The 24,428-nt window shown below is 47.4% G+C and overlaps 1 protein-coding gene across 2 annotated transcripts; it reads left to right on the top strand.

Moving 5' to 3' along the window:
- Position 1: 1 nt before the first annotated feature.
- Positions 2-18,424, top strand: TMEM38A (transmembrane protein 38A). Of its 2 annotated transcripts, XM_038566952.1 has the most exons (7): positions 190-216; positions 11,043-11,146; positions 11,311-11,467; positions 11,731-11,915; positions 14,156-14,243; positions 15,930-16,047; positions 16,831-18,424. In XM_038566952.1, exons 3-7 carry the CDS (start codon positions 11,340-11,342, stop codon positions 17,056-17,058), a joined length of 747 nt encoding a protein of 248 aa, XP_038422880.1. In that variant the 5' UTR covers positions 190-216; positions 11,043-11,146; positions 11,311-11,339; the 3' UTR covers positions 17,059-18,424. The 2 variants fall into 2 exon arrangements, with proteins under 2 accessions (XP_038422879.1, XP_038422880.1); XM_038566951.1 differs by lacking the exon at positions 11,043-11,146 and having other exon boundaries at positions 2-216.
- Positions 18,425-24,428: the final 6,004 nt, after the last annotated feature.

Raw genomic sequence — 24,428 nt, 5'->3', positions numbered from 1 at the left:
CGGGGGCGGGTCCAGCGGCGGGGGCGCAGTCGCCGGGCCGCGGGCTGCGGGACGGACTGGGCCGGGGTCTGGGGTGGGACCCGGCGGGCGCCATGGAGCTGCTCTCGGCGCTGAGCCTAGGCGAGCTGGCGCTCAGCTTCTCGCGGGTGCCGCTCTTCCCCGTCTTCGACCTCAGCTACTTCATCGTCTCCATCCTCTACCTCAAGTATGAGCCAGGTGAGCCAGGGCGAGGAGCCCGTGGGGGCCGGCATCGCGGGGCGGGGGTAAACCTGCGGGTGGCGAGGTGCGGGAAGCCCCCGATCGTGGCGGGGCACAGCCCCCGGGGCTGGATCCGGGGAGCAGCAGGTGCCGGGATCGTGCGGTTCCTCCGCGGGGAGAGGGCAGGAGGAGGGAGAAGACCAGAGGGAGGGCAAGGAGAGAAGCCCCCGGGATGGGGGGGCCGGGGTGGGGGAGGGCTGGAGAGGAATGCGGCTGCACAGAGCGGAGGGAACGGGTGCTGGGGAGGGGGCTAGGAGAGAAGGTCAGGGGTCCCGGCAGGGTCGCGTGGACTTGAGGAAGCGGCACAGGCCATGGTGAGGGCGCAGGCGGGGGTCGGCGCTGCTGGCCTGCCCAGGTGTCCTGGCCGCCTGCAGCCGTGACCTCCCTCCTTGCCCTTGGCGCGCAGAGCCCGAGCGGCTGTTGAGTGTCTATATAAGGGCCGGCAGTGCTGGGGGCAGTAATCCTGTTCGCAGAAAGTGACACCGGTGCCCCCGCTCCGCTGCGGCCCTGGGGCGATCTCCCCTCCTCCTCGGGCCGAGCGGAGCTGGGTCTCCTGCTCCCGGCGGGAATTTTTCCAGCCGTGGCGCGGATCCTTTCTACTTACTGAGCAGCATCGGCCGTAGGGCAGGGTGACTTGGGGTTAGCGTACGGCCGCCAGCTCCAGACCCTCGCGGAGAATCGCAGAAGGAAAAAGAGACTCTGGTTCTTGGGTTGTTGTTGGTTTTTTTTTTTTTTTTCTTAAGCGTTTTTTTTTTTTTTAGATAATGGTAAATAGCCTCCTTAGAATGTGCTCTATTTTTAGATAAGGCTCACTGAATGTTTCTTGTTCATCTCCTAGCGTTTTAACAAGTATAGCACACCAGCAAACGAAACGGACTAGAGAATTTAGCTTTAGAAAAGGGATCTGTCATCCCGAAACTTAGTGACCCTTTCTCCCACTTAGATGTAAATTACCCCTGTATTCTCCTCTCCGAAATGGAATACCTTTTTTTTTCAAATTATAAAAAAGGGGGCTTCTGTGTATTTAAAAATCAAGCTGAGAAACGCAAAAGAGATCATTACGTTGAGGTATTGCCCATCCTTCCAGACCTCTCTTCTGTGCCTTTATAACCCTGTACTTAGAGATGGTAAAGCACGATTTTATGCAAATGGGATCATACTCTGCTTGCCAAGTATTTTTGTTCCATTTTATTTTTGCCCGTTCACAAGCCAGAGCCTATTCTTTAAAAGCTATTCTGCAGATCAGTTACTTTGCAAAGCAAAATAAGCTTTGTATGTCTTAGCATGAGCACAGGACTGCATTTCCTTGTCTAAGATGAATTTTTGGTGGCTCTGGCCAGTCCCTTGGGCAAGTACAGAACCTAGCACACCTTGGGAAATCTATAACTGTAGAGGGCTGGAGCCATGTAAGGATGTAGGACACAAGTGTCTAGAGGAAAGAGGTCCTCACTGGCTGGGAGCATGCGAGGGGAGGGAGGGGGGTCTAGATATTTCTGCCAGAGTAAATAAATCATCTGAACTAGAGGTACTGGAGCCTGAAGGTTCCTGAAGGTAGGGAAGATTCAGTGGTTCATAACTCTAGCTGCTTATTAGGGTCTCCCGGGGGCTTTTAACCCCCCATCTCATCTCCACTCCAGAAAAATTGAATTAGAATATCTGGGATAGGGCCCTGCATGCCCATGTTTCAAGCTCCCCTCCCCAGTGATTACTGCATGCTGTCAAGATTCAGAAACCCTTGCCCAATTCAAACCCCCTCTGTTTGTACCTGGGGAAATAGGAAATAGTGGCTAAGCTAATTTACATATGCAACGAACCTGTGGTCCCACAGCTGGTAGATGACAGCCTTGGGAGGCAAACCCAGGTCTGCCAGACCCCAAGACTCACTGCAATTTCCCTGGGGTACTTGCTTCCCCTTAGAAAAGGGAAGTGTTGGACCTAGCTGTTAGCCCCCTGTTTGGTGTTCCTGCTGAGCCTCTATAAAGGTTTCTTCCCAGAATCTATGTGCCAGATTACAGAACCAGCTACAGAATCTACAGGGCCCCTCACTCAGAAATTCAGAATTTCAAGATGGAGACAACAGAGCACTAAGCTGAATGTGGGACCCTTCCAAACACAGGGTCTTGGGCAACTGCAAAGGTAGCACACCTGTGAAGCTGACAGCCAAGCTGGCTTTTAGGAAAAATCTCTGAATTAAGAGTCAGATGTTTTACTCTACCACTGACTAAATATCAGGCTGGTTACTGCGCCTCCATGAGCTTTAGCCTATGAAATAGGCTCGTCAGAACATAATCCTGAACTCTTCTGCCTGGCTATTGTGAAGATGTATTGAGAGCTTTGTCGGTAGTAGGGTCTAAGGCACTTGTTACAATTATTTGTAAGGCCGTGGGAGGATGTGTTTCCTGGGATGCGGGCATTTTCTGGGTCAGGCTTTCATGAGAATCCTGAATGAGGACAGAGCTCGAAGTGTGGTCCTCAGGTGAACAGCATCTATGGCCCCTGGGAGCTGGTTAAGAAATGCACAATGCCAGGCCCTCCCCCACCCAGACCTGCTGAACCAGAATCTGCATAACATTTAAGAAGTGATGGATGAAAAGAGGCAGGAGCTCCTTCTTAGACCTGGAGCTCCTTAACAGGGCAGAGAGGACCAGGTCTGGCTCAGCTCCAGGACCCCTAACTCTCTGCAAGAAGAGAAGAGGAAGCAGTGGATGTCGGCTGCATGATTGAATGAATGAATGATAGTCCTGGACACTTTTAAGCCTCAGCCTAACCAAAGAACCTTCCAGACCAGTGGTTCTCAAATATGCCTCCACATTCAACTCACCTGGGGAGCTTTTCAGACTCCTCTTGTTCCGACAGCACTCCTCCATTTGAATCAGGAGCACTATGCACGGTACCAGTGTCAGTATTTTTTTTAAGTTCCCCAGCTAAGAATCAACTCTGTGCACCAGTGTTGTCCAACCTCTGCCTAAGTGACAGTGAGGGCCAGATCGTTCTCTGTAGGTGGAGGCTATTACAGGCATTTCAGGATATTTCACAGCATCTCTGGCTCAACCCACTAGATGCTGGTAGCACACCCAATTGTGACAACTGGAAATGTCGCCAGATGTAACTGCCCCCAGTTGAGAACCAATAATCTAGACTGAGTCTCAAACTCCAATGCTTTCAAGGGCCAGGCAGGTGATATATGGGAAGCAGTAAGCCAGCCAGGTGGGTACTGTCCCCAGGTGAGATCCAGACATCCAGAAGTGATTTTTCAAGGGAAGCTGGAAAGTGATTAGCTGGAAATGTGATTTTCAGTTCCCTATGTTTATGGATTGGCTGCTCAAACATTTTTTTTTGTTTTAAAAAAATTGTAAAAATAAATTTAAAAAATTTTTAAATAAGAATAACATTTTTTCTTAAAAAAATTAATAGACTGTTTTCTAGAGCAGCCTTAGATCCACAGCAGAATTAAGCTGAAAGTACAGTTTTCATGTACTCTCTGACATCCCCACCATCAACATTCTGCACTGAGGGGTACATTTGTTATAATCAATGAGCCTACATCATTATAATTATATTATCACTACCACATATTATCAACCAAAGTCTAGAATTTATATTAGGGTTACTTTGTGTTGTACATTTTGTGGACTTTGACAAATGTATAACATGTATCCACCATATCAGTATCATACAGTAGTTTCACTAACCTAAAAATCCCCCAAGCTGCACATAATCATCCTGCCCCCTCCGCCAAGCCCCTGACAACTATCAATCTTTTTACTGTCTCCATAGTTTTAGCTTTTGCAATATATCATAGAATTGGAACCATACAGTATGTAGCCTTTTCAGACTGGCCTCTTTCACTTAGTAATAGGCATTTAAGCTTCTTCCATGTCTTCTTGTGGCTTGAGAATTCATTTCTTTTCATCGCTGAGTAATATCCCATAGTATATATGCATCATAGTTACTCATCTACTGAATAGACATCTTGGTTGCAGTTTGAACATCTTCTAAAATAAATAATGTGGGGCTAAGGAGACAGCTCCTTGACCCCTGTTTTGAAACATCTTGCATGAACTGTAAGCTTTTTGAGGGTGGAGGGCTGACTATCCTCCAGCCTTGCAAGGCAGGGGCTGCCATCTCTTACAGGGGAAGAAACCAAGGCAGACACCCGAGCTTGAAGGCTCAGGAGAAGACTTGCCTTCAAGTCATTGAGAAGCTCTGTAAACATACTTCCCATGTTTAGACCTCAGATTAAAGAGCACAGAGCCACTGCAGAGCCCTGGGAACCTTCTAGTGCTTCCCTGCCATCCATAGACAAGACACTGACCCCAGAGAGGGACTGTTATAGTGCCTATCTCAGGCCAGAACTAGGGACGCAGTCACGGCTTCCTCCTCCCTCCTAAGGCAGAGCTGATTTTTAGAAATCCATCAGCTAAAATTTCCACCCACAGGTACTTTCCATTTCAATTCCATGCTAAGAATCACTTGTGCATAATTGCTAAGCACTAAGCAATTTCTTTTTGTCTTCACTGGTGCCCTTTGAAAGGAATAATAGCACTGGGGTGATCACCTCGCCCAGGTTCCATTAGAACAAGCACCAAAAGTCCCACATCCCTGAAACCCCTTGGTCAGGCCAACTGGGATGGTGGGTCACTAGATAGCACCCTCATGATACACAAATACGCCCGTTCAGGCCCAGAGACAGGAGTCAAAAGCTTCCCCCAATGAGAGGGGAGTGCTTTAGTGGCCAACCTGGGATTGCAATCCACATTCTCTTGGTTCCTGGTGCTGCCCCAAAACCCAGCAAGAGAACTCAGGAAGGAGTATGGCAAAGGGAAAGAGCTAGAGGGAAGGTTCTTAGCATCACCTTGCTAAGGATCTTCAGGGCAGGCTCATCCCCCATCAGCCTCCGTCTTGGCCTCTGTGGCAATGGGGAGGCTGACCTTGCTCTTTCTGGGGTTGCTGAGATAAGTTTGATAATGCTAAGAATCATATTGACAATCATACACACCCCATTGAATCATCGATGATACAACTTGGCAGGGGGTGCTCTCATGTTCTTCTTTTGAAAGCAGAGGAAGCTGAGGCTGGTGGAGACCATTTATTTGCTCAAGGCCACACCAGAGTTAGCAGCAGAGCCGAACCTGAGTCAGTGACTTTTCCACCAGGACTCACCCATGGTGCAAACACGGGAGCCTGCTTTACTCCCACAAACTACCTCCACCCCGGGCTCCGTGGCCTCAGTCCCTGGGATGGTCCCAGAGGGCACAAGAATGACCCTGGAAAGAATTCAACCCCTATGGGTTATTTTTAGATGCAGAGGTATCCATTTCTGCAAAACATGGGTGCCTCACCTGACCCAGCCCTTGCAGGACCCACCAGCTGCTCCAAAGGATTAACTCTCAGCTGGCAGCATTTTAAATAGACACCCCAGAGAAGAGAAGAGAACATTCTGCTTCATACTGTAGGACCTTTGTAAATGCTGAGACTTAGGACAACTTCGAGGGCAGGGAAAAGATGCACTCTGGGCTTGTAACTCCAGGGTGAGATTGAAGAGGGAAATTTCAATTCCAGCCCTTGTTAGGAGCTAGGAAAAGAAAGGATTGGGGTTCACACCTGACAGAAGGAGCAGGACACAGAAGAAAAATGATTTGTCCAAGGTCACATGGTTAATTGGGGGTGGCGAAGAGAAAGAGGATTGTGTTTATAACTTTCTGTCAAACAACTCTTATTAGGCATGCTTCCTGATTATAAAATGTAGTTTGCATAAGAGAATGGGTAGATAACTTGTGATCTATTCCTAAGATGGACTATCTTACAGCAGAGAAAAATGAAAATTGCCCTTAAAAATACTGTGGTGGCGCAGTGGTTTAGCGCTGCCTGCAGCTTGGACTGTGGTCCTGGAGACCTGAGATCAAGCCCCACGTTGGGCTCCCTGCATGGAGCCTACTTCTCCCTCTGCCTGTGTCTCTGCCTCTCTCTCTCTCTCTGAATAAATAAATAAGTAAATAAATAAATAAATAATCTTTTTTAAAAAATCTTAAAAGATATGTAACTTAAAGCAAAAAATGTTTTAAAAAAATACTGTGCTCAGTGAAAGAGCCAGAGGCAAAAGGCTATATGATTCTACCTCTATGAAATATGTAGGTTCAGAACATTTTCCTCACCCCAAAAGGAAACCCCATCCTCATGAGCAGTCACTCCCCATCCCCCCAGGCCCCGGCCCCTGGCAGCCACTCATCTGCTTTCTGTTTCTATGAATTTACTTGTTCTGGACATTTAATATAGATGACATCATACACTATGTGACCTTTTGTGTCTGGCTTGTTTTCAAGATTTGTCCATGTTGTAGTGTATGCTAGGACTTCATTCCTCTTTAAAACTAAATAATATTCCATTGTGTGAATCTACCACATTTTGTTTATCCATTCATCTGTTGGTGGACACTTGGGTTGTTTCTACCCTTTAGCAATTGTGAATAGTGCTGCTTGTGAACATGATTTTTTAAGAGTCTTCCAGAACGTTTTGCTGGGTTCTTCCAGTAGGATATAGCACAGTTCCCCCCTGCCCACCTCCTATTCCTGGACCTCTGATCATGGCCATCAGAGAGGGGACAGGTAGTGAGGGTCTGATGAGGGAGCCTGTGGAGCCCAGTATGATGAAACAGATGAGCACCCCGTGTCCCTCCTGCTTACCAGCTTTCCAGGTGACTCTTGTTTTTGCTAGTTTGGGTGATTAAATATTTCATACACACAGAACATGTATCACAGACACCTCTTTCCCCTCCACACAGACTTAACAGATGTGAACATAGATTTGCTTCAAATTTTTTAAAAAGATGTTATTTATTTATTTATTTATTTATTTATTTATTTATTTACTCATTTATTTGAGAGAGAATATGCAAGTTGAGAGGAAGGGCAGAGGGAGAGGGAAAGAATCTCAAACGGACTCCAAGTTGAATGTGCAGCCCAGCTCAGGGTTTGATCCCACAACCCTGAGATCATGACCTGAGCCAAAACTAAGATTCGATCACTTAACCAACTGTGCCACCCACTTGCCCCACTTCAGATGATTATTAATAAATAGATTGAGAGACACAGCCAACCTCATCCCTTTTCCCTCCTCCCTCTCTAGATGTGACCACCACCCTAAAATCCCCGTGTATTGTTTCATGCCTGTAATTACACTTTCTCACTATATACGTGTCTATGAACTACTCAGAGTGTGTTGTGTTTTAAATATATACATAAAATATACGTAAATATATCAGTTTGCAACTTAACCTTATTACTCCGTAATAACCGCAAAGGATTTATCCATGTTGATTTATCTCCAGAAGAGATTTTGTCCCCAGGGATATTTGGCAATATCTGGAGGCAGTTCCGGCTGTCACAACCAGGGTAGGAACATGCCCTTGCTATCTAGTGGGTGGAAGCCAGGGATGCTGCTCTTCATCCCAAGAGCACAGGACAGCCCCTACTGCAGCAGGAAATGATCCAGCCCCATAGGAAAGCAGTGACACATGCGGTTGAGCCTGGATGTAGATGCAGTTCACTTTTAAATACTGACTCTGTGTGTGACTCTCCACCCCATCACTGAAAGATATAGACTTTACTTTTCCACTGTGACAATGTGGCAGTGAAATCCTTTCCACATCTCCTTTGCTGGTTTCTTTTGGGTCAGTAGCGAGGAACAGAATTGCTAAGACATAAGCAATGCACAGCCTCAGATTCGCTCAGTATTAGCAAATTGCCTCCAAGGTGGTTATGCCTGTAGATCCTCCCAATTCCCAATGTGTGTGTAGAGGAAAACTTGGGCTTTTCCCCCTCTGGAGGAGGGGCAGATATTTCCACCACCCACCCCTACTTCTCTGTGAGGTTGACCAAGCTAAGAAGGCAGCTCCTTCTACAGAAGGGAGTGAGCTTCATGTTTCTTGGAATGAAAGACCTTACAATGACTCTGTTCCAAATAAGGTCACGTTCTAAAGTTCTGGTAGATGTGAATTCTGGGCAGGGGGACACTGGCCCCCCACATAACTCACTGCAAGTGGGGATATTGATCCTCATATTATGTGTGGTTAAAAGCTCTCAAGGGCAGAGTGAAGGCATATAGTTGCCTGGGACAAAATAGTAACTCCACAAATATGTGGAACAGGGGAGGTTTTGTTATAGCGCGACCCACAGTACCCAGCAACCTCAATGCCTAGGAGGTGTTCGTCCACATTTAGAATGTAAGTTCCATGAGGGCAGTAGTTCATTCACTCACAACTATTTTTTGGGCAGCTACTATGTGTCACACCACCATGTGCTGGGGGTGCAGCTGCAGGTAAGACTGATGAGTTCTCCCTACTCACCAAAGCTTGATTTCAGCTCAGAGCATGATCTCGGGGGTCATAAGATCAAGTCCTGCATTGGTGTGGGGGGGGGGGGGGTCCGTGCTCAGCAGGGAGTCTGCTTGAGAGTCTCTCTCCCTCTCCTCCTTCCCTTCCCCCACCTGAGTTCCACTAGTGCATGCGCTCTCTCTAAAATAAATAAATAAATCTAAAAAAAAACAAACAAACCTGAACAGATCATATCTTTTGATTAGTTTTTGATTAATAGATCACATGTAACCTTGTCATCTCACGCCCACACTGAGTGGAATTGTCATTAGATTCAAGTGAATTGCTTAAGGAGAGTTATTGGTACCAGCCCTGGCCTTGAGAGCTAAATAGCTGTGCCTGACAACTTAATCCTAAAGGCATTCTCTGGAAAGTGAAACTAGTCGGGGAGGGGAGGAGTCTAGATGACACAGTTGTCACACCAGGAGACACCCAGGGCGCAACTTGGGGGTGTGGCCATAGGGAGATATGACCACATTAACATAAAGATAGGAGGTGCCTGGCTGACTCAGTCAATACAATGTATGACTCTTGATCTCCAGGTCATGAGTTCAAGCCCCAGGGTTCCTACGAACACAGTTTGAAAACCTTTGTCCTTGAGAGCCTATCCTCCTAGCCACAGATAGATGATCTTGGGTTATCAGGGCTGCAGGACATCAGCCAGCTCATTCTTCTATCTCTGTGTGGTGCTTAACATTGCTGCCCATCAGAATCACCAGGAACACTAAAAAGTCCATAAGCTCAGCCATACCCCAGACTGACCAACTGAGATGCTCTGGGATGGATCTCCAGTATCTGGTTTGTGAAGTCCCCGGGCAATGCTGATATACAGCCAAATTGGAGGCCACTGCACTGAGCCATCTTCTTGATGGATTGGATTCCTATTTCTCTTTGCTAAGCAAGACCAGACCATTCTTTTTTGTATTTTGTTGCCCTGGGTTTATACAAAGACTCAGTTTACTATCATTTATGAGTGTGTATCCTCAGTTACAGAAACTGAAATAAGTCACCTTTTTTCTGTTGTCCTTATTTTATAACAGCTTTATTGAGTCATAATTCACATACCACCCAATTCACCCATTGAATGCATCCCATTCGGGACACCTCGGTGGCTCACCTGGTTAAGCATCTGCCTTTGGGTCAGGTCATGATCCCAGGGTCCTGGGATCAAGCCCCATATCTGGCCCCCTGCTTAGCAGGGAGTCTGCTTCTCCATCTCCGTCTACCACTCCCCCTGCTTATACTCTCTTGCTCTCTCATAGAAATTAAATATTTTTTAAAAATAAAAATTATAAAGCATCCCATTCATTGGTTTTTAGTATATTCACAGAATTGTGTACCCATCAACTCCAGAAACAAATCTGTATCCTTTAGCTGTCACCCTCCCATCTCCCTTATTCCCTCCAGCCTAAGCAATCTCTAATCTACCTTCTCTTAGTGTTAAAAATTAAATAAAATACTGAGACCCATAATAGGATGAAGTCCACAGGGTCATGGGAGCCCAGAGGCAGGAGTGACTGACCTAGCAGAGCAAGGAAGCCTTCCCAGAGGATGGCATTTGTGCTTGGCCATTTCTGCTTTTGTGTCTTTGCTCCTTCTCTATGCCACTAGCTTGTAACAGAAGACAACAAATGTTGGGGAGGATGCAGAGAAGTTGGAACCCTTGTGAACCACTGGTAGGAATGCAACATGGTACAGCCGCAGTGGAAAACAATATGACAGTTCCTCAAAAAAATCCATCAATTCTACTTCTGGGTATATCCCCAAAAGAGATGAAAGCCGGAACTCAAACAGACATTGGTACACTTATGTTCTTAGCAGCATTATTCACAATAGCCAAAAGGTGAGAAAAACTCCAATGTCCATTGATGGATGAGTGAATAAACAAACTGTGGAATATCCATACAATGGAATATTGTTTAGCCCTAGAAAAGAAGGAATTCGACACTGCCACAGTGTGAATGAACCTTGACATTATCCTGAGTGAAATAAGCCAGACACAAATGGACAAATACTATGTGATTCCACTCACCTGAGGTCCCTAGAGCAGTCAGATTCACAGAGACAAAGTAGATGGTGGGAGCCAGGGGCTGGGGGAGGGAATAGGGAGTCTGTGTTTAATGGGGACAGAGTTTCAGTGGAGAACAATGAAAAAGTCCTAGAGATGGATGGTGGTGAGGGTCACATGACAATGTGAATGTGCTTAATGCCCCCTGAGCTGGGCACTTAAAAATGGTTAAAGTAGCACATTTCATGTATATTTTACCACAATAAAAGAATTTAAAAAGAGGGAGAGACCAAGAGGGCAGGCATGAGCCTGTAGGGATCTTGGCATCAGCCCAAGGCGGGAGAAGCCGCATGGAAGTGTTCCCATCTGTACATTGCTCTGTGTCCACGCCTCCCTCTCTTATAGGGATAACGAGAGTGATCCCTTGGCTGTGATTATCAATGAGGATTTAACGAGTCCTTCATATAAAAGTAAACCCAGCGTCTGAGACCTGGAAGTGCTTGCTAAATGTAAGCTGGCAGTACCATCATTGTCCCCTCTCTGAGCCTGAGTTCTTCCCCTGAAGTGGGCAAGCTGCAAGGCAGTTGAATTAGGATGGGCTGACCAGAGGGTATGGGGACAAAGCAGACCCTTGGCACCCTGGTGACAGTGGGGATACCCCCATGCCCCCCAGGAGCAGTCGAGCTTTCCCGACGCCATCCCATGGCATCCTGGCTGTGTGCCATGCTGCACTGCTTCGGGAGTTACATCTTGGCTGATCTTCTCCTTGGGGAGCCCCTGATCGACTACTTCAGCAACAATTCCAGCGTCCTGCTGGCCTCAGCTGTCTGGTAAGCACTGTCAGGCTGGTGGGGTGTGGGAGAGCAGAGTTGGGGGCAGGGGTGATCCAGCCACCTGGGAAGTGGGAGGCAGGAGGTTGGAGGAAACAGGACCCATCACAGAACCTCCACGGTGGACCTGAATGCACTGCTGTCCACTGCCCAGCTCTCTCCTGAGCCCGGCAAGTTGGGGAGGGGGATCTGGGCACCATCTCATCTCCCAGGGACCCCCAACAGTCTGTTTCCCCCTGACATTCCATGCTCTCTCCCCAAAGGTACTTGATTTTCTTCTGCCCTCTGGACCTTTTCTACAAGTGTGTCTGCTTCCTGCCTGTGAAACTTATATTCGTGGCCATGAAGGAGGTAGTGAGAGTCCGGAAGATCGCCGTGGGCATCCATCACGCCCATCACCACTACCACCACGGGTGGTTCGTCATGATTGCCACTGGCTGGGTCAAAGGTAAACAGGACCATGATTACAAGGAAAGTCACCTCAGTTGAGAACCCCTGCTCAGTGGTACATGTCAGGCCAGACATTACTCCAGGCTCAGAGGACTGTTGTGGGAGTCCAGCCTCATTAGCCAACAGCTTTAAAGTTAGTGGGAAGGTTCTTCCAGAATTTAACTGTCAGGGATAAATAGGACAACGAGACAATGACACCTGTCTCTCAAGCAGGTTTTCTCAACTGCGACACTACTGATGTTTGGTGTCAGATCATCCTCGTGGTGGGTGCTGTCTTGTGCTTTGTAACATATTGAACAGCATCCCTGGCCACCTCCCACCAGATGTCAGTAGCACCCACCTGTGTGACAACCAGAAATGTCTCTAGATGTTGCCAAATGCCTCCTGGAGAAGAAACCACACCCCTATAACTACAGCGGTCCTTAACCTTTGTGGGCCATGGTCCTCTTTGAGCCCGGTAAAGACTTTTATGTTTCTAAATGCATAAGATAAAATATACAGGATGATAAAAGAGGTCCATTATTTTAAAATAGTTATCAAAAAAATTTTTAATAAAATAGTTACCAAAAAGTTTTAATATGATACAGTAATTTTATACATCTTTACCAATGCATTAAGTAAGAGACCATTCATTTAGCACATAGGTATTTCTGAACTTTTGAAGTGTTGTCGAGCACAAATGATATTATGAAACCATCTGCAACAATGGGATTGTGAAAAAGGAAAAAAATCCATGAATTCCATTGGTGTTGGAGTCACAGCCTTGCAAATCCTTATCAGCTTACTGCCTTCCTTCACAATGGAAGGAAAGTGTGTATTTCAGTGAGGCACATGAAAATGAAGTAGTTCTGTTTCCTGTGTGGGTTCGTGGACCCCAAGTTAAGACTTTATGACTCAGGGCAGACTTGAGTTGAGGCCTTTACACAGCTTAATCTCATTTGATTCTTAAGACTTTGCTTCGGGAGAAGTCTAACATCACCCCCTATTTACTGAGGAAGGAAATGAAATGACTTCCACATGGTCACACAGCTAAGGGGGTGCAGCTAGGTTTGACTCCAGGTCCTCTGAATTCAGCATCCATTCCTACTACTTTGAAGTCCTCCTTTTCCTTCTCCTCTAGCTGTGCTAAGAGGCAGACCAAGATAGACTTTAAAACGAAAAATGTTACTAAAAATAAAGAGGAGCACTTTACAGTGATGGGTCAACCCATTGGGAAGATATAACAATTATACACATATAGGCACCTAAAAACAGCACCAAAATATATAAAGCAAAAACTGAAAGAAGTTAAAGGAGAAATAGACAATCCAACAATAATTGTAGAAGTGCAGCAAGAGTAACAGAAAGACAGGGAAAGGAGGCTCAAGCAGGTGCTAATACCACTGGGCACCTCATCCCTGCTCCCTTATACCAAAGTGGGTACTGCCAAAATGCCAGGGCTTAGAAGTACCCTCCACTGAGCCACAGTGTACTCAGCACCATTGACACATGGGGCTGGATCATGCCCTGTGGTGGAGGCAGTCTTTTGCATTGTAGGATGTTGAGCAGCATTCCTGGCCTTAACCCACCAGTAGTAGCCTCACCCCAGTTGCAACAACCAAAAATGTCTCCAGATATTTCCAAATGCCTCCTTGGGGGCAAAGTCATTCCAGATATGAACTACTGGTCCAGTGGTACATACCAGGGACCTCAGTGTGGCCATTCCTGGAGTAGGTGTCCAAGCCTCTTTGACCAGTACATTTGGAGTAAATGGAAAGGTTCTTTTAGAACTTCAGCCATTATGTCCCATATGGGTCTCCTTATTCGCTCTCCAGGAAGCCTGTGCTATAGAACGAATTCCCTAGGGGTATAGCATGCCTCCCAGAGGGCAAATGGCTTGAGAAGGACTGAAAGTTCAGAGCCCTAAGGAGGAGAGAGCCTAGGATGGAGAGACTTCCAAAAGCCTCATGCACGGCTCAGGGTCCTGGACTAGGAGGATCAGGGCAGACAACGCTGTTGTTCAAAACATACCTTGCAGATAGAATATGATCTCAATTCCTTCATGCGGGTTTTGTTCCAAGTATGCATGTAATCCTCCTGAGCCTCAGTTTCCCCACTGCAACTGATTATCATACACCCAGCCTCAGTGTCCCTCTGGAAAAGACTCTAGGAGCAGAGAAGCTGCTTCCTTGGGAACTCAGCCAAGAAGAATGGGGAGCTGGAGGTGGCAGGCTCATTCAGGAGCACCCTGTCTCGTAGGCTCTGGTGTCGCCCTCATGTCCAACTTTGAGCAGCTGCTCCGAGGGGTCTGGAAGCCAGAGACCAATGAGATCCTGCACATGTCCTTGTGAGTATCCTATCCCCCGCCCCATCCTTCCTGTACGTATAGGTGCCTCTGGGGCCCAACCCTGGGTTGGATGCCCTGGTAACTTAGAAGCCTGATTCTGTCTTTCAGAAGCTTCCAGAGGTCATGGAACAGAAGGGGAGTCATGGTTCTGCCTAGAGGAAAGGGACAGGCAGAGCAGCAGGGAGTTGATTTGGGTTGATTTGGGTTTTGAAGAGTGAGTAGGAGTTTTCTGGCAAAGGAGGAGTCTCTGGACAGAGGTGAGCACCTCTGCCAATGTCAAGTCAGAAAAGAGCAATGATTCTGCCCAGTTCCGCAGGGTCAGGGTACAGAATATGGGTGGGAATGAGGAGTACAGAGCATGGGATACAGGGCATTGGTGGGGAGTGTGGCTGGGACTACGTGGACAGGACCTTGTGGCAGCATCCAGAACCTGACCTCGGGCTCCATGCTACATTTAGCCTATAGAGTTTTTATTTTTATTTATTTATTTTTAAAGATTTTATTTATTTATTCATGAGAGACACAGAGAGAGAAAGAGAGAGGCAGAGACACAGGCAGAGGGAGAAGCAGGCTCCATGCAGGGAGCCTGACGTGGGACTTGATCCTGGGTCTCCAGGATCACGCCCTGGGCTGAAGGCGGCACTAAACCACTGAGCCACCCGGGCTGCCCAGCCTATAGATTTTTAAAAACCTAATTGGTTTGGACTAGTTAAATTTTCTCCCAATCTACAATAAATAAAGTGGTAGCCATTAAAATATGACAGAAATTTTTTTAAAGGCTCACCTATATACCAATGAAAATTCCCATTCCACCCTTCAAAAAAAAGAGCATTATCTCATTTTGTCCCTGCCAAAAATCTACTCCCACCCTCAGTTCACCGACAAGGAAATGGGCCCCCAGAATGTTGTGTTGCCTGCCACTGAGTAGGCAAGTGGTTTCCTTTCTTGGATTCTATTTCCACCTCATCAGCTGAGTGTGAGGGCTCCATGGAATCACACTCATAAACTCCCTGGCCCTGGCACCTGGTGAGTGCTTTGGAAATATCCGGAAGAATTATCATCATTAAGGACAGCAGTGAACAACAGACGTTGGAAACAGAAGTCACGGGTCTCTCTTTCATAACAAGTTAAAATATTGAAAACCTATCCTGTAAGAAAGAAAGGGAAGGTTAAGAAGAACCATGTGAAAAAAAAAAAAAAAGAAGAACCATGTGTTGTGACCCCACCTCCGGGGGCACTGTGCTGGTGTCCGGTGTTTTACTGGGGTTTGGTCACACAGACATAGCTGACCGCCTGCATGCCTGCCCTGTCTCCAGCCCCTCCAGAGGTCGAGCTGATACCACGTGGCCCAAGACCCCACCTTAAATCACGTCGTTATTAACTGGTATGACCCAAAGTCCCCAAGTAAACAAAGACACTCCTCTCAGGCAAAGCATGTCCAGGGCTTAGCGAATACCTCCCAGGAGCCGGGGGGAAAGGCATATCTCTCTTTGGGCCAAAGAGAGATATGCCACCCTTGACCGTGCAAGGAGACACCACCTTATCCTTGGCAAGCAGGCATCATCCCGCTTCACACTCAGGAGAAGCTGGGGTGGCAATGGGCAGGCGGAATAGAGGGTCTGGGCCAGAGGGAAAAAGACCTGAGCTACATGGCATCCCACAATAACAGAGGCTGCCCCCCTCCAGCCCCACAAAGGCCAGCTTGTACGGAGCCATACTCTTCACCCTCCAGCAGACCCGCTGGCTCCCGGTATCCAAAGCCAGCCTTATCTTCATCTTCACCATGTTCATGGTGTCCTGCAAGGTAAGCCCTCCTGCCCTGACTTCCAGCTTCCAGCTTGGGAGCTCAGGTTTCCAGTTTCGGGTCCCAGAAAGGGCAACCCTAAGGCACTAGGTCTGTGCATTGGAGGAAGGTCTGATAAGAGGAGTGTCCAGCAGGTGGGGACAAGGTAAGGAGAATAAGGCCTTCTGAGCAGGGGAGACCCTTTTGAGGGTCCAGGCTGAGCAAAGGCTGGAGAGTGGGGCAGGGGCGCATAGAGTCTGGACAATCAGGACCTCATGCTTGAGCGATGGAAAGCTGAGGGACCAGACCCTAGAAGGTATGCTCAGGACACCAAGGACCCAGGCTAGACAAGGAATGGTCCTGGTCTGATCCTGAGGCTTTGAGCTGGGGTTAGCTCACCCAGGAGGGGCCTTGGGGGACTACAGAGTCCTCCCCATGGATCTGAGAGGGGACCTATAGGCCACTGGAAAGGGGAAGGGAGTGAGCAGCCACAGGCCAAGCATTGTTCCTCTCTGAGCCCAAGGGTTGGGGGACCCCTAAGGGGAGGGAGGAGGTCAACTGTCCCCAGGTGCCCAATACTGTCTGGGTTTCAGCACCAGAAGTCCTGCATCCTGGGAAGCCTAGGATAGTTGGTCACCCTTCTGGGGGTGCATAAAGCCAGAGGGATGGGTCTGTGCTACCTCTGACCTTGACGTAGTTGACCTTTTCTCCCCTCTTCCCTCCTCTCCCCTCCCCCCACTTTGCTTTCCGCTTCCATCTCCCTTTGTCTTGCTGTCTCCCTGTCCTTCTGCCACCCCACCTCAGGTATTCCTGACGGCCACTCACTCCCACAGCTCCCCGTTTGATGTCCTGGAAGGCTACATCTGCCCTGTGCTGTTTGGGACCTCCTGGGGGGGCGACCATCACCATGACAACCATGGCGGGTCCCATGGTGGCGGTGGGCCCGGCTCGCCACACTCAGCCCTGCCTGCTAAGTCCAAAGAGGAGCTGAGTGAGGGCTCCAGGAAGAAGAAGACCAAGAAGGCAGATTAGTGGGTGGCCCAGAGGCCTTGAGGGGTGCCAGGGAGAGAACCCTGACCCAAGACCCTCAGAGCCGGTGCGGGGGCATCCTGGACTCAGCTCTCCCCTCTCCGGGCCTCTACTTCCCAGTCTGCAAACTGGGGCCATTTGACAGTCCACCCTCCAGGGCTGATGTGGGGGGGTTAAGTGAGATATGGGGGTGAGGGGCATTTGTAGGAATGGAGGGGTCCCTCTCTTTCTGCCAGGCCACCATAGCAACACAGCTTTATTTGAGGGGAGGCCCACAGCATCCGGGCAGTGGCCCCAGCCAGAAACCCTAGCAGTTATATTCTTGGTTCTATTATTTCCTCTCTAAAATTACATCTTGACTCTAAAAGAACTTCAAGTCAGGTTGAGACTCATGAATTTGATGGACAATTCCTAAGTGTCTGCTGTGAGGCAGCTGCTGTGACTTCTGTCTCTTCTTACCTACTCCTCCTGGACAACATTGGGCAAGCTGCCCCCTCCGAGCCTTGCATTCCCCTTCTGTATAGTGGAGACGCCCAGCCCTCCTCTGTGTGGAAGTGCTGGTGTGTGCCTTATAAACTCTTAAGCACCGTGCAGTCGGGTGGGGAGGCCTTGATGGATGTTCCTCGTGCTTGAGAACAGCTTTGCATTTTAGACTATTTGTGTTTGTGGATCAGAGAACATCCCCCGCCCCCCCACAACAAGTTACCTGGCACAGAGGAGGCCTTCAGTTGACACATCTAGGCCAGTCTTGAGAGCTCGGAGGGTGAGGAAGGCTTGTTCTTATCTTTGGCTTCAGGCCACCCCTAAACCAAAGAAATGCAGCTGGCTGGGCAGGGGCCCCAAGATCCAGGTCTGTAAAGGGGTTCTGAGTACTTGTCGGGCCCTAGACACATTGGGCCTCCCCCATGCTAGCGGCCTCCAGGGCTCCTTTAATCACCCAGAGGAGTTGGCTTGCTCTATGGTGGGCCTTGTGCTGCTGCTGGGCCCTGGGAACATGCTTCGGGGTGAGTGAGGGGAATGGTAGCTGAGCGGCACCCCACCACCACCACCCCTCCATCTCAGCCTGTTATCAGGACACCCTTGAGGATGGGTAGATTAGGTGTGGCCAGTCTCCGGCAGTGTTTTGGCCCAGACGGGGCCGGCTTAGAGCTGTCGTCCGCACAGGGGTGCTCAGGGCAGCAGCCTACAGCTGCAAAAAACATCAGCACGGGGGCAGCAGGGTCCCAGGTATTGCCCAGCTGTTGGGAAAGTGCCTTGATTGGTGACACCTGGGAGCCGGATGGGTCCTGAGGCTCCGAATTCATCCTCTTGCATGTTTATCAAGGCTCGGCATGAAGGTTCAGCAAATAAATCTGTTATGGAAGAAGCACATTGCCTTGGCTCTTTCATTCCTGCTTTCGGCCTCAGGACACAGTAGGGTTCTCTGTCCTTAGAGATACTCAGAGTTTGCAGGGAGATGAGGCTCATGACAGCCCCCAATCACCAAGAAGGGATGGACCCAGTGGGTAGAGTCTGAGTTTGGGGTTCAAATATTCACCGTGCCACCGACAGATCACAAGGCCTCCCCTTCTCCAAGCCTATTTGCTTCTTGGGGACCGGGGGATAATGATTATCATTGCCCTTTGTAGATAGATGGGTGAATTAATGGGGCAATCAAGGTTTGCAGTTAAGAGTCCATACAGGGCCTTGTTAAGAGAAAAACTTGGCAATCACACATCTGATAAAGGAATTGTATCCAGGGTAACTGGGTGGCTCAGTCAGTAAGTGTTTACCTTAGGCTCAGGTCATGATCCCAGGGTCCTGGGATGGAGGCCAGGCTCACTGCTCAGCAGGGAGTCTGTTTCTCCCTCCCTCTCTGCCCTTGCCCCAGCTCATGATCTCTTTCTCTCAAATAAATAGAATCAAAAAAAAAAAAAAAAAAAGGATCGTATCCAGAATATATAAAGAAGTCTCAAAACTCAATAGTAAAACAAACAGCCCAAATAAAAATAAACAAATGATTTGAATAGACAATAAAATGGTGCAGTTGCTTTGGAAGACAATGGCAGCTTCTTTAAAAAAGCAAATGTTCATTTATCATATAACCCAGCTATTCTTCTCAGGTACTCGCCCAAGAGCAATGAAAATATGTGTCCCTGCAAAGACATGGACACCCATGCGCATAGGCGCTTTGTGATAGCCCCAAACTGGAAACAACAAATGTCCATCAAAAGGTGAGGGGATGAATAACTGCTCCACCCAGCAGAATTGTGCTCACCGATTCCATTAGCCAAAGGAGCCAGCAGTGACAACAGGAGTGAGCTTCAATTGCATTACAATTGAAGGGTGGGGGAGACCGCGTAAAGAGGGATATATACTCCTCCAGCCCCTGTATATAAAATTCTGGAAAAGGCAAATAAATATATGGCAATGGGCTGATCAGTGGATGCTTGGGCCGGGTGGGGGGGTGGGTGGTGGCCAAAAAGGCACATGGAAACTGGGTGATGGAAATCTTAACTATCCTGATCGTAGTTAAGGATAACTGATTTCACAGGTCTTATGTGCACATCACAACCTATCAAATTATATACTTCAAATGTGCACAGTTTAGGGATGCCTGGCTGGTTCAGTCGGTAGACCACAGGACTGGTAACCTCAGGGTTGTAAGTTCAAGCCCCACGTTGGTTGTGGAGCCTATTTGAAAAAAAAAAAAAAAAAAAAGTATGGTTGATTGTATGTCAATTGTATCTCAATAAAAATGTAAAAAAAAATTTCACTTAAGAAAGAAAAAACTCCATAAAAAACTAGGCAAAAGATTTGAACAGGGGCGCCTGGGTGGCTTAGTCAGTTAAGGGTGAGCCTTTGGCTCAGGTCCTGGGATCCGGCCCTATGTCTCAGGCTCCCTGCTCAGCAAGGAATCTGCTTCTCCTTGTCTGTCCCTCTCCCTGCTTGTGCCCTCTCTCATTATCTCTCTCTCCCTCTCTATCTCCCTGAAATAAATAAATAAAATATATTTTTTTTTAATTTTTATTTATTTATGGTAGTCACAGAGAGAGAGAGAGAGAGAGAGAGAGGCAGAGACATAGGCAGAGGGAGAAGCAGGTTCCATGCACCGGGAGCCTGATGTGGGATTCGATCCTGGGTCTCCAGGATCGCGCCCTGGGCCAAAGGCAGGCGCCAAACCGCTGCGCCACCCAGGGATCCCTAAAATCTATTTTTTTAAAAAAGATTTGAACAGACAGTTCATCAAAGAGAATACATGGATGGCATGTAATCCCATGAAATAAATACATGTGAAAACTATAACAAAATGCCAGGCATATCTGTTAGGGGCTGACTTGTGTCCCCTCAAAATTCACAAGTTGAACTCCCAATCTCCAATACTTCAGAAGGTAACCATATTTGGAAGGGGTCTTTAAAGAGGTGATTAAGTGAAAATGAGCTCTTTGGGTGGGCCCTACTGCAGTCTGACTGGGGTCCACATAAGAAGAGGAGATTAGGACACAGACTTGAGCAGAGCAAAGCTGATCTGAGGGCCCAGGGAGAAGATGGCCATCTACAAGCGATGAAGAGGCCTCAGAAGAAAACACTTGTGCCGTCAGTGCCTTCATCTTGGACTCCTAGCTGCCAGAACTGTAAGAAAATAAATTTCTAAAAAAAAAAAAAAAAAAAAGAAAGAAAGAAAAAGAAAAGAAAAGAAATTTCTTTTTTTTAAAAAAGATTTTATTTACTTATTCATAAGAGACACAGAGAGAGAGGCAGAGACACAGGCAGAGGGAGAAGCAGGCTCCCTGCAGGGAGCCTGATGCAGGACTTGATCCCTGGATCACTGGGTCACACGCTGAGCCAAAGGCAGATGCTCAACCACTGAGCCACCCAGGCGTCCCCAAGAAAATCAATTTCTACTAAAAAGCTGCTCAGTCTGTCATTAGAGCCACCATAGCAAGTTAATATGATACTGCCTAGAATGTTTAAAATAAGAATAGAGGGACACCTGGGTGGCTCAGAGGTTTAGCGCCTGCCTTCGGCCCAGGGCCAGGGCGTGATCCTGGAGTCCCTGGATCGAGTCCCACATCAGGCTCCCTGCAGGGAGCCTGCTTCTCCCTCTGCCTGTGTCTCTGCCTCTCTCTCTGTGTCTCTCATGAATAAATAAATAAAATCTTAAGTAAAATAAATTAAAAAATAAAATAAAATAAAATAAAATAAGAATAGGTAACAATGCTGGTGCTGGTAAGGACTCAGAGCAACTGGGATGCTCACAGAGTGCTGGTAGAAAACAACTGGATGGTCTCTCTCAAAATGAAACATTGTTTTCCATATAACCCAGCAATCCCATTTCTGAATGAAACAGAGACTGGTGTTCATGCAAGAAATGTTCAAAGCAGCTGTTTGGGGAAATCACCAAAAAAATGGAGGCATCCTAAATGTACAGCAGTTGGTGAGTGGATGAACCTCATCCCATGGTCTCATCACACTAAGAAATAGTACTCAGTGATGAAAAGGAACGAGCTGCAGATACAGCAACACGGATGTGTCTCAGAGGCATTTGCCCAGCAAATGCATCCAGACTCAGACTATAGCTGAGTCTATGAGAGCTGTGTGCTCTCATTAGAGGATATTTTAGGAAGAGCAAAATTATAGGGACAGGAAACAGATCCATGGTTGCCAGGCCTGAGGAGTGGGGGGAGAGACTGCCTCAAAGGGGCCAGCAGAACAGGGTGGGGGGATAGAACGGTGCTATATTTTGATTATGGTGGGGAATCCACAACTGTGTGTCTTTGCCAAAGCCTCCAGATATGTAGGCTGAGAATTCCACCTTCATCTAAAAAAGAGAGGAACAGGGCACCTGGGTGGCTCCGTGGTTGAGCGTCTGCCTTTGGCTCAGGTCATGATCCCAGGGTCCTAGGATCGAGTCCCATATCAGGCTCCCTGCAGGCTGCCTCTGTGTGTGTGTCTCTCATGAATAAATGGATGAAATCTTAAAAAAAAAAAAAAAAAGAGAGAGAGAGAGAGAGGAAAAACAGAATAGGTTGCAAAGCTTCTCAGACCTGTTCGCATCCTGGCTTTTTGTCTGCAAGGTGCCTGGTGTTGGGGGAGTAACTCCCCTTCTCTGAGGCTCAATTTCCTCTCAGGATGACTAGAGGGAGTGCCTGGAGCCCGATTCCCAAGACCAGATCTGTAATTCCCCGGAGCACTTCTGTTGAGGCGCATCTAGCACCTGGTGGGTGTGGGTGATAAGCCGCTCTCCTCCTGGAAGCAGGGATGGATGTTCTGGGATCTCATTTTATGAGAGAACAGATTGTACCAAAATAGCCTCCCAGCCTATTTTGGGAAGGAGGTGGGTAGGCCACTGTCTGGCTGGAGGATGATTGGCGGGACAGGCTGACCCTGCCAGCCCCTGTAGGTGTAAGAACTCTGAAGACCAGGCTCTCAAGTCCAGCCTAATTATAGCTGCAGGAGTCATGCTCAGTAGCTTCCTCTGTCTTGGGTTGAAAGAAATGTTCTTTTATCATCATCATCATCATTATCATTATTACTATTATTATGGTAAAATGCACAACATAAAATTTTCCATCTTAACCATGTTTCTATGCATGGTTCAGTGGCATTAAATACAGTTGCATTGGGACACCTGGGTGGCTCAATGGTTGAGCGTCTGCCTTCGGCTCAGGTTGTGATCCCAGGGTCTTGGCATTGAGCCCCGCGTCGGTTTCCCCACAGGGAGCCTGATTCTCCCTCTGACTATGTCTCTGTTTAGCATAATGTCTCCCAGGTTCATCCATGCTGTAGCCTGGGTCAGGATTTCCTTCCTTTTTAAGGATAAATATTATTCCAGTATAGCTATGCCACATTTTTGCTTATCCACGCATAAATAGACACTTGGGTTGTTTCTACCTTTTGGCTAATATGAAAAATGCTGCTGTAACCACAAGTGTGCAAATATCTCTTGAAGACTCTGCCTTCTATTGAGAGGAAGGTTATTGAAGCAGGAAAGATGAGGAAGCAGAGCCTCTGGATCCCAAAGCTCAGAGCTTTGAAATATATGTACGAATATGATACACACATATCTGTATTCAGTCATCTATGCCCATCATCAGCCATGAGTTTGCCTAGAAACCTCCAATTCCAGCTCAACAATGCAGGGTATATTGTAGTCTTCCCCTGTAGAGAGAAATCTGTGAAGTCTTCTTTTAACTATTAAGTGATGCCTTTCTGCCCTCCCTACCAAAGAAAGGGAAGAGGAATCAAAATAATATTTACCAAGCAAACTGTACCTTGGCTGTTTGTACCTCTTACAGATCTTAGCCGCAGGAGGCCACAGAGCTGGGGGTATGAGCAGGGTCTCGGGCTCATGTAAGCCCACTAAAAGTGTGACCCGGAGCAGGTGACTTTACATCTTAAAATTCAAGCATCGTCTCTATGTTGGGTCATTGTAAGGATTAACTAAGAGTGAAGAGGTCTCATCCTGAGAAGGATCCTGCTCACATGATTGTTGGCAGAATTTTGTTTCTTATGGCATGTTGCATTGAGAGCCTCAGTTTTTCACCAGCTTTCAGCAGGAAGTTGCCCTTAATTCCCCACCACAGGGGCCTTTCCAACCTGACAACTTCCTTTATCGTAGCCAACAAGAAGTTTCTTCCCTGTTAGCAAAACAGAAGTCATAGAGGGGTTTTCTTTTTTAAGTACAGTGAAATTTATGTCACATAAAACTAATCATTTTGAAGTGAACAATTCAGTGGCATTTAGTGCATTCACAATGTCGTATAACCATCACTTCTACTTGGTTCCAAGATATTTCCATCACCCCAAAAGTAATCCTGTACCCATAGCCGTCACTTCCCATCTCCCAGCCCCAGTCCCTGGCAACCACAATCTGCTTTCTGTGTCTCTGGATTTTACGTGTTGTAAATATTTCATATGCATGGTATCACACACCATAGACCTTGGTGTCTGGCTTCTTTGACTCAGCATAGTGTCGTTGAGCTTCCTCCACATTGTCGCATATGTTGGAACTCCATTCCTTCTTATGGCTGAATAATATTCCATTACATGCATATACGGTATGTTGTTTATCCTTTTATTCATTGTTGGAGATTTGGGTTATTTCCACTTTTTGGCCATTGAGACACTGCTGCTATAAACATTTGTTTGAATGCCTGTTTTCAGTTCTTTGGGTTATACAGTTCAGAGTAGAATTTCTAGGTCATAGATTTCTACAACCTAATCTTGAAAGTGGCATTCCATCATCCTCACCCTCCCTCCACCCCCCATGCCATTTATCCAATTTTGACAAATGTAGACACCCATGTAATCACCACCATCATCAAGATAAGGAACACTTCTATCATCTAGAGTTTCCTTGTGTATTATTTTGGATATATACTGAGATCTAT

This window comes from Canis lupus, chromosome 20 (genome assembly GCF_011100685.1).
Source record: "Canis lupus familiaris isolate Mischka breed German Shepherd chromosome 20, alternate assembly UU_Cfam_GSD_1.0, whole genome shotgun sequence".
Taxonomy (NCBI): Eukaryota; Metazoa; Chordata; class Mammalia; order Carnivora; family Canidae; genus Canis; species Canis lupus.
This window is presented reverse-complemented; position numbering and strand designations above follow the sequence as displayed.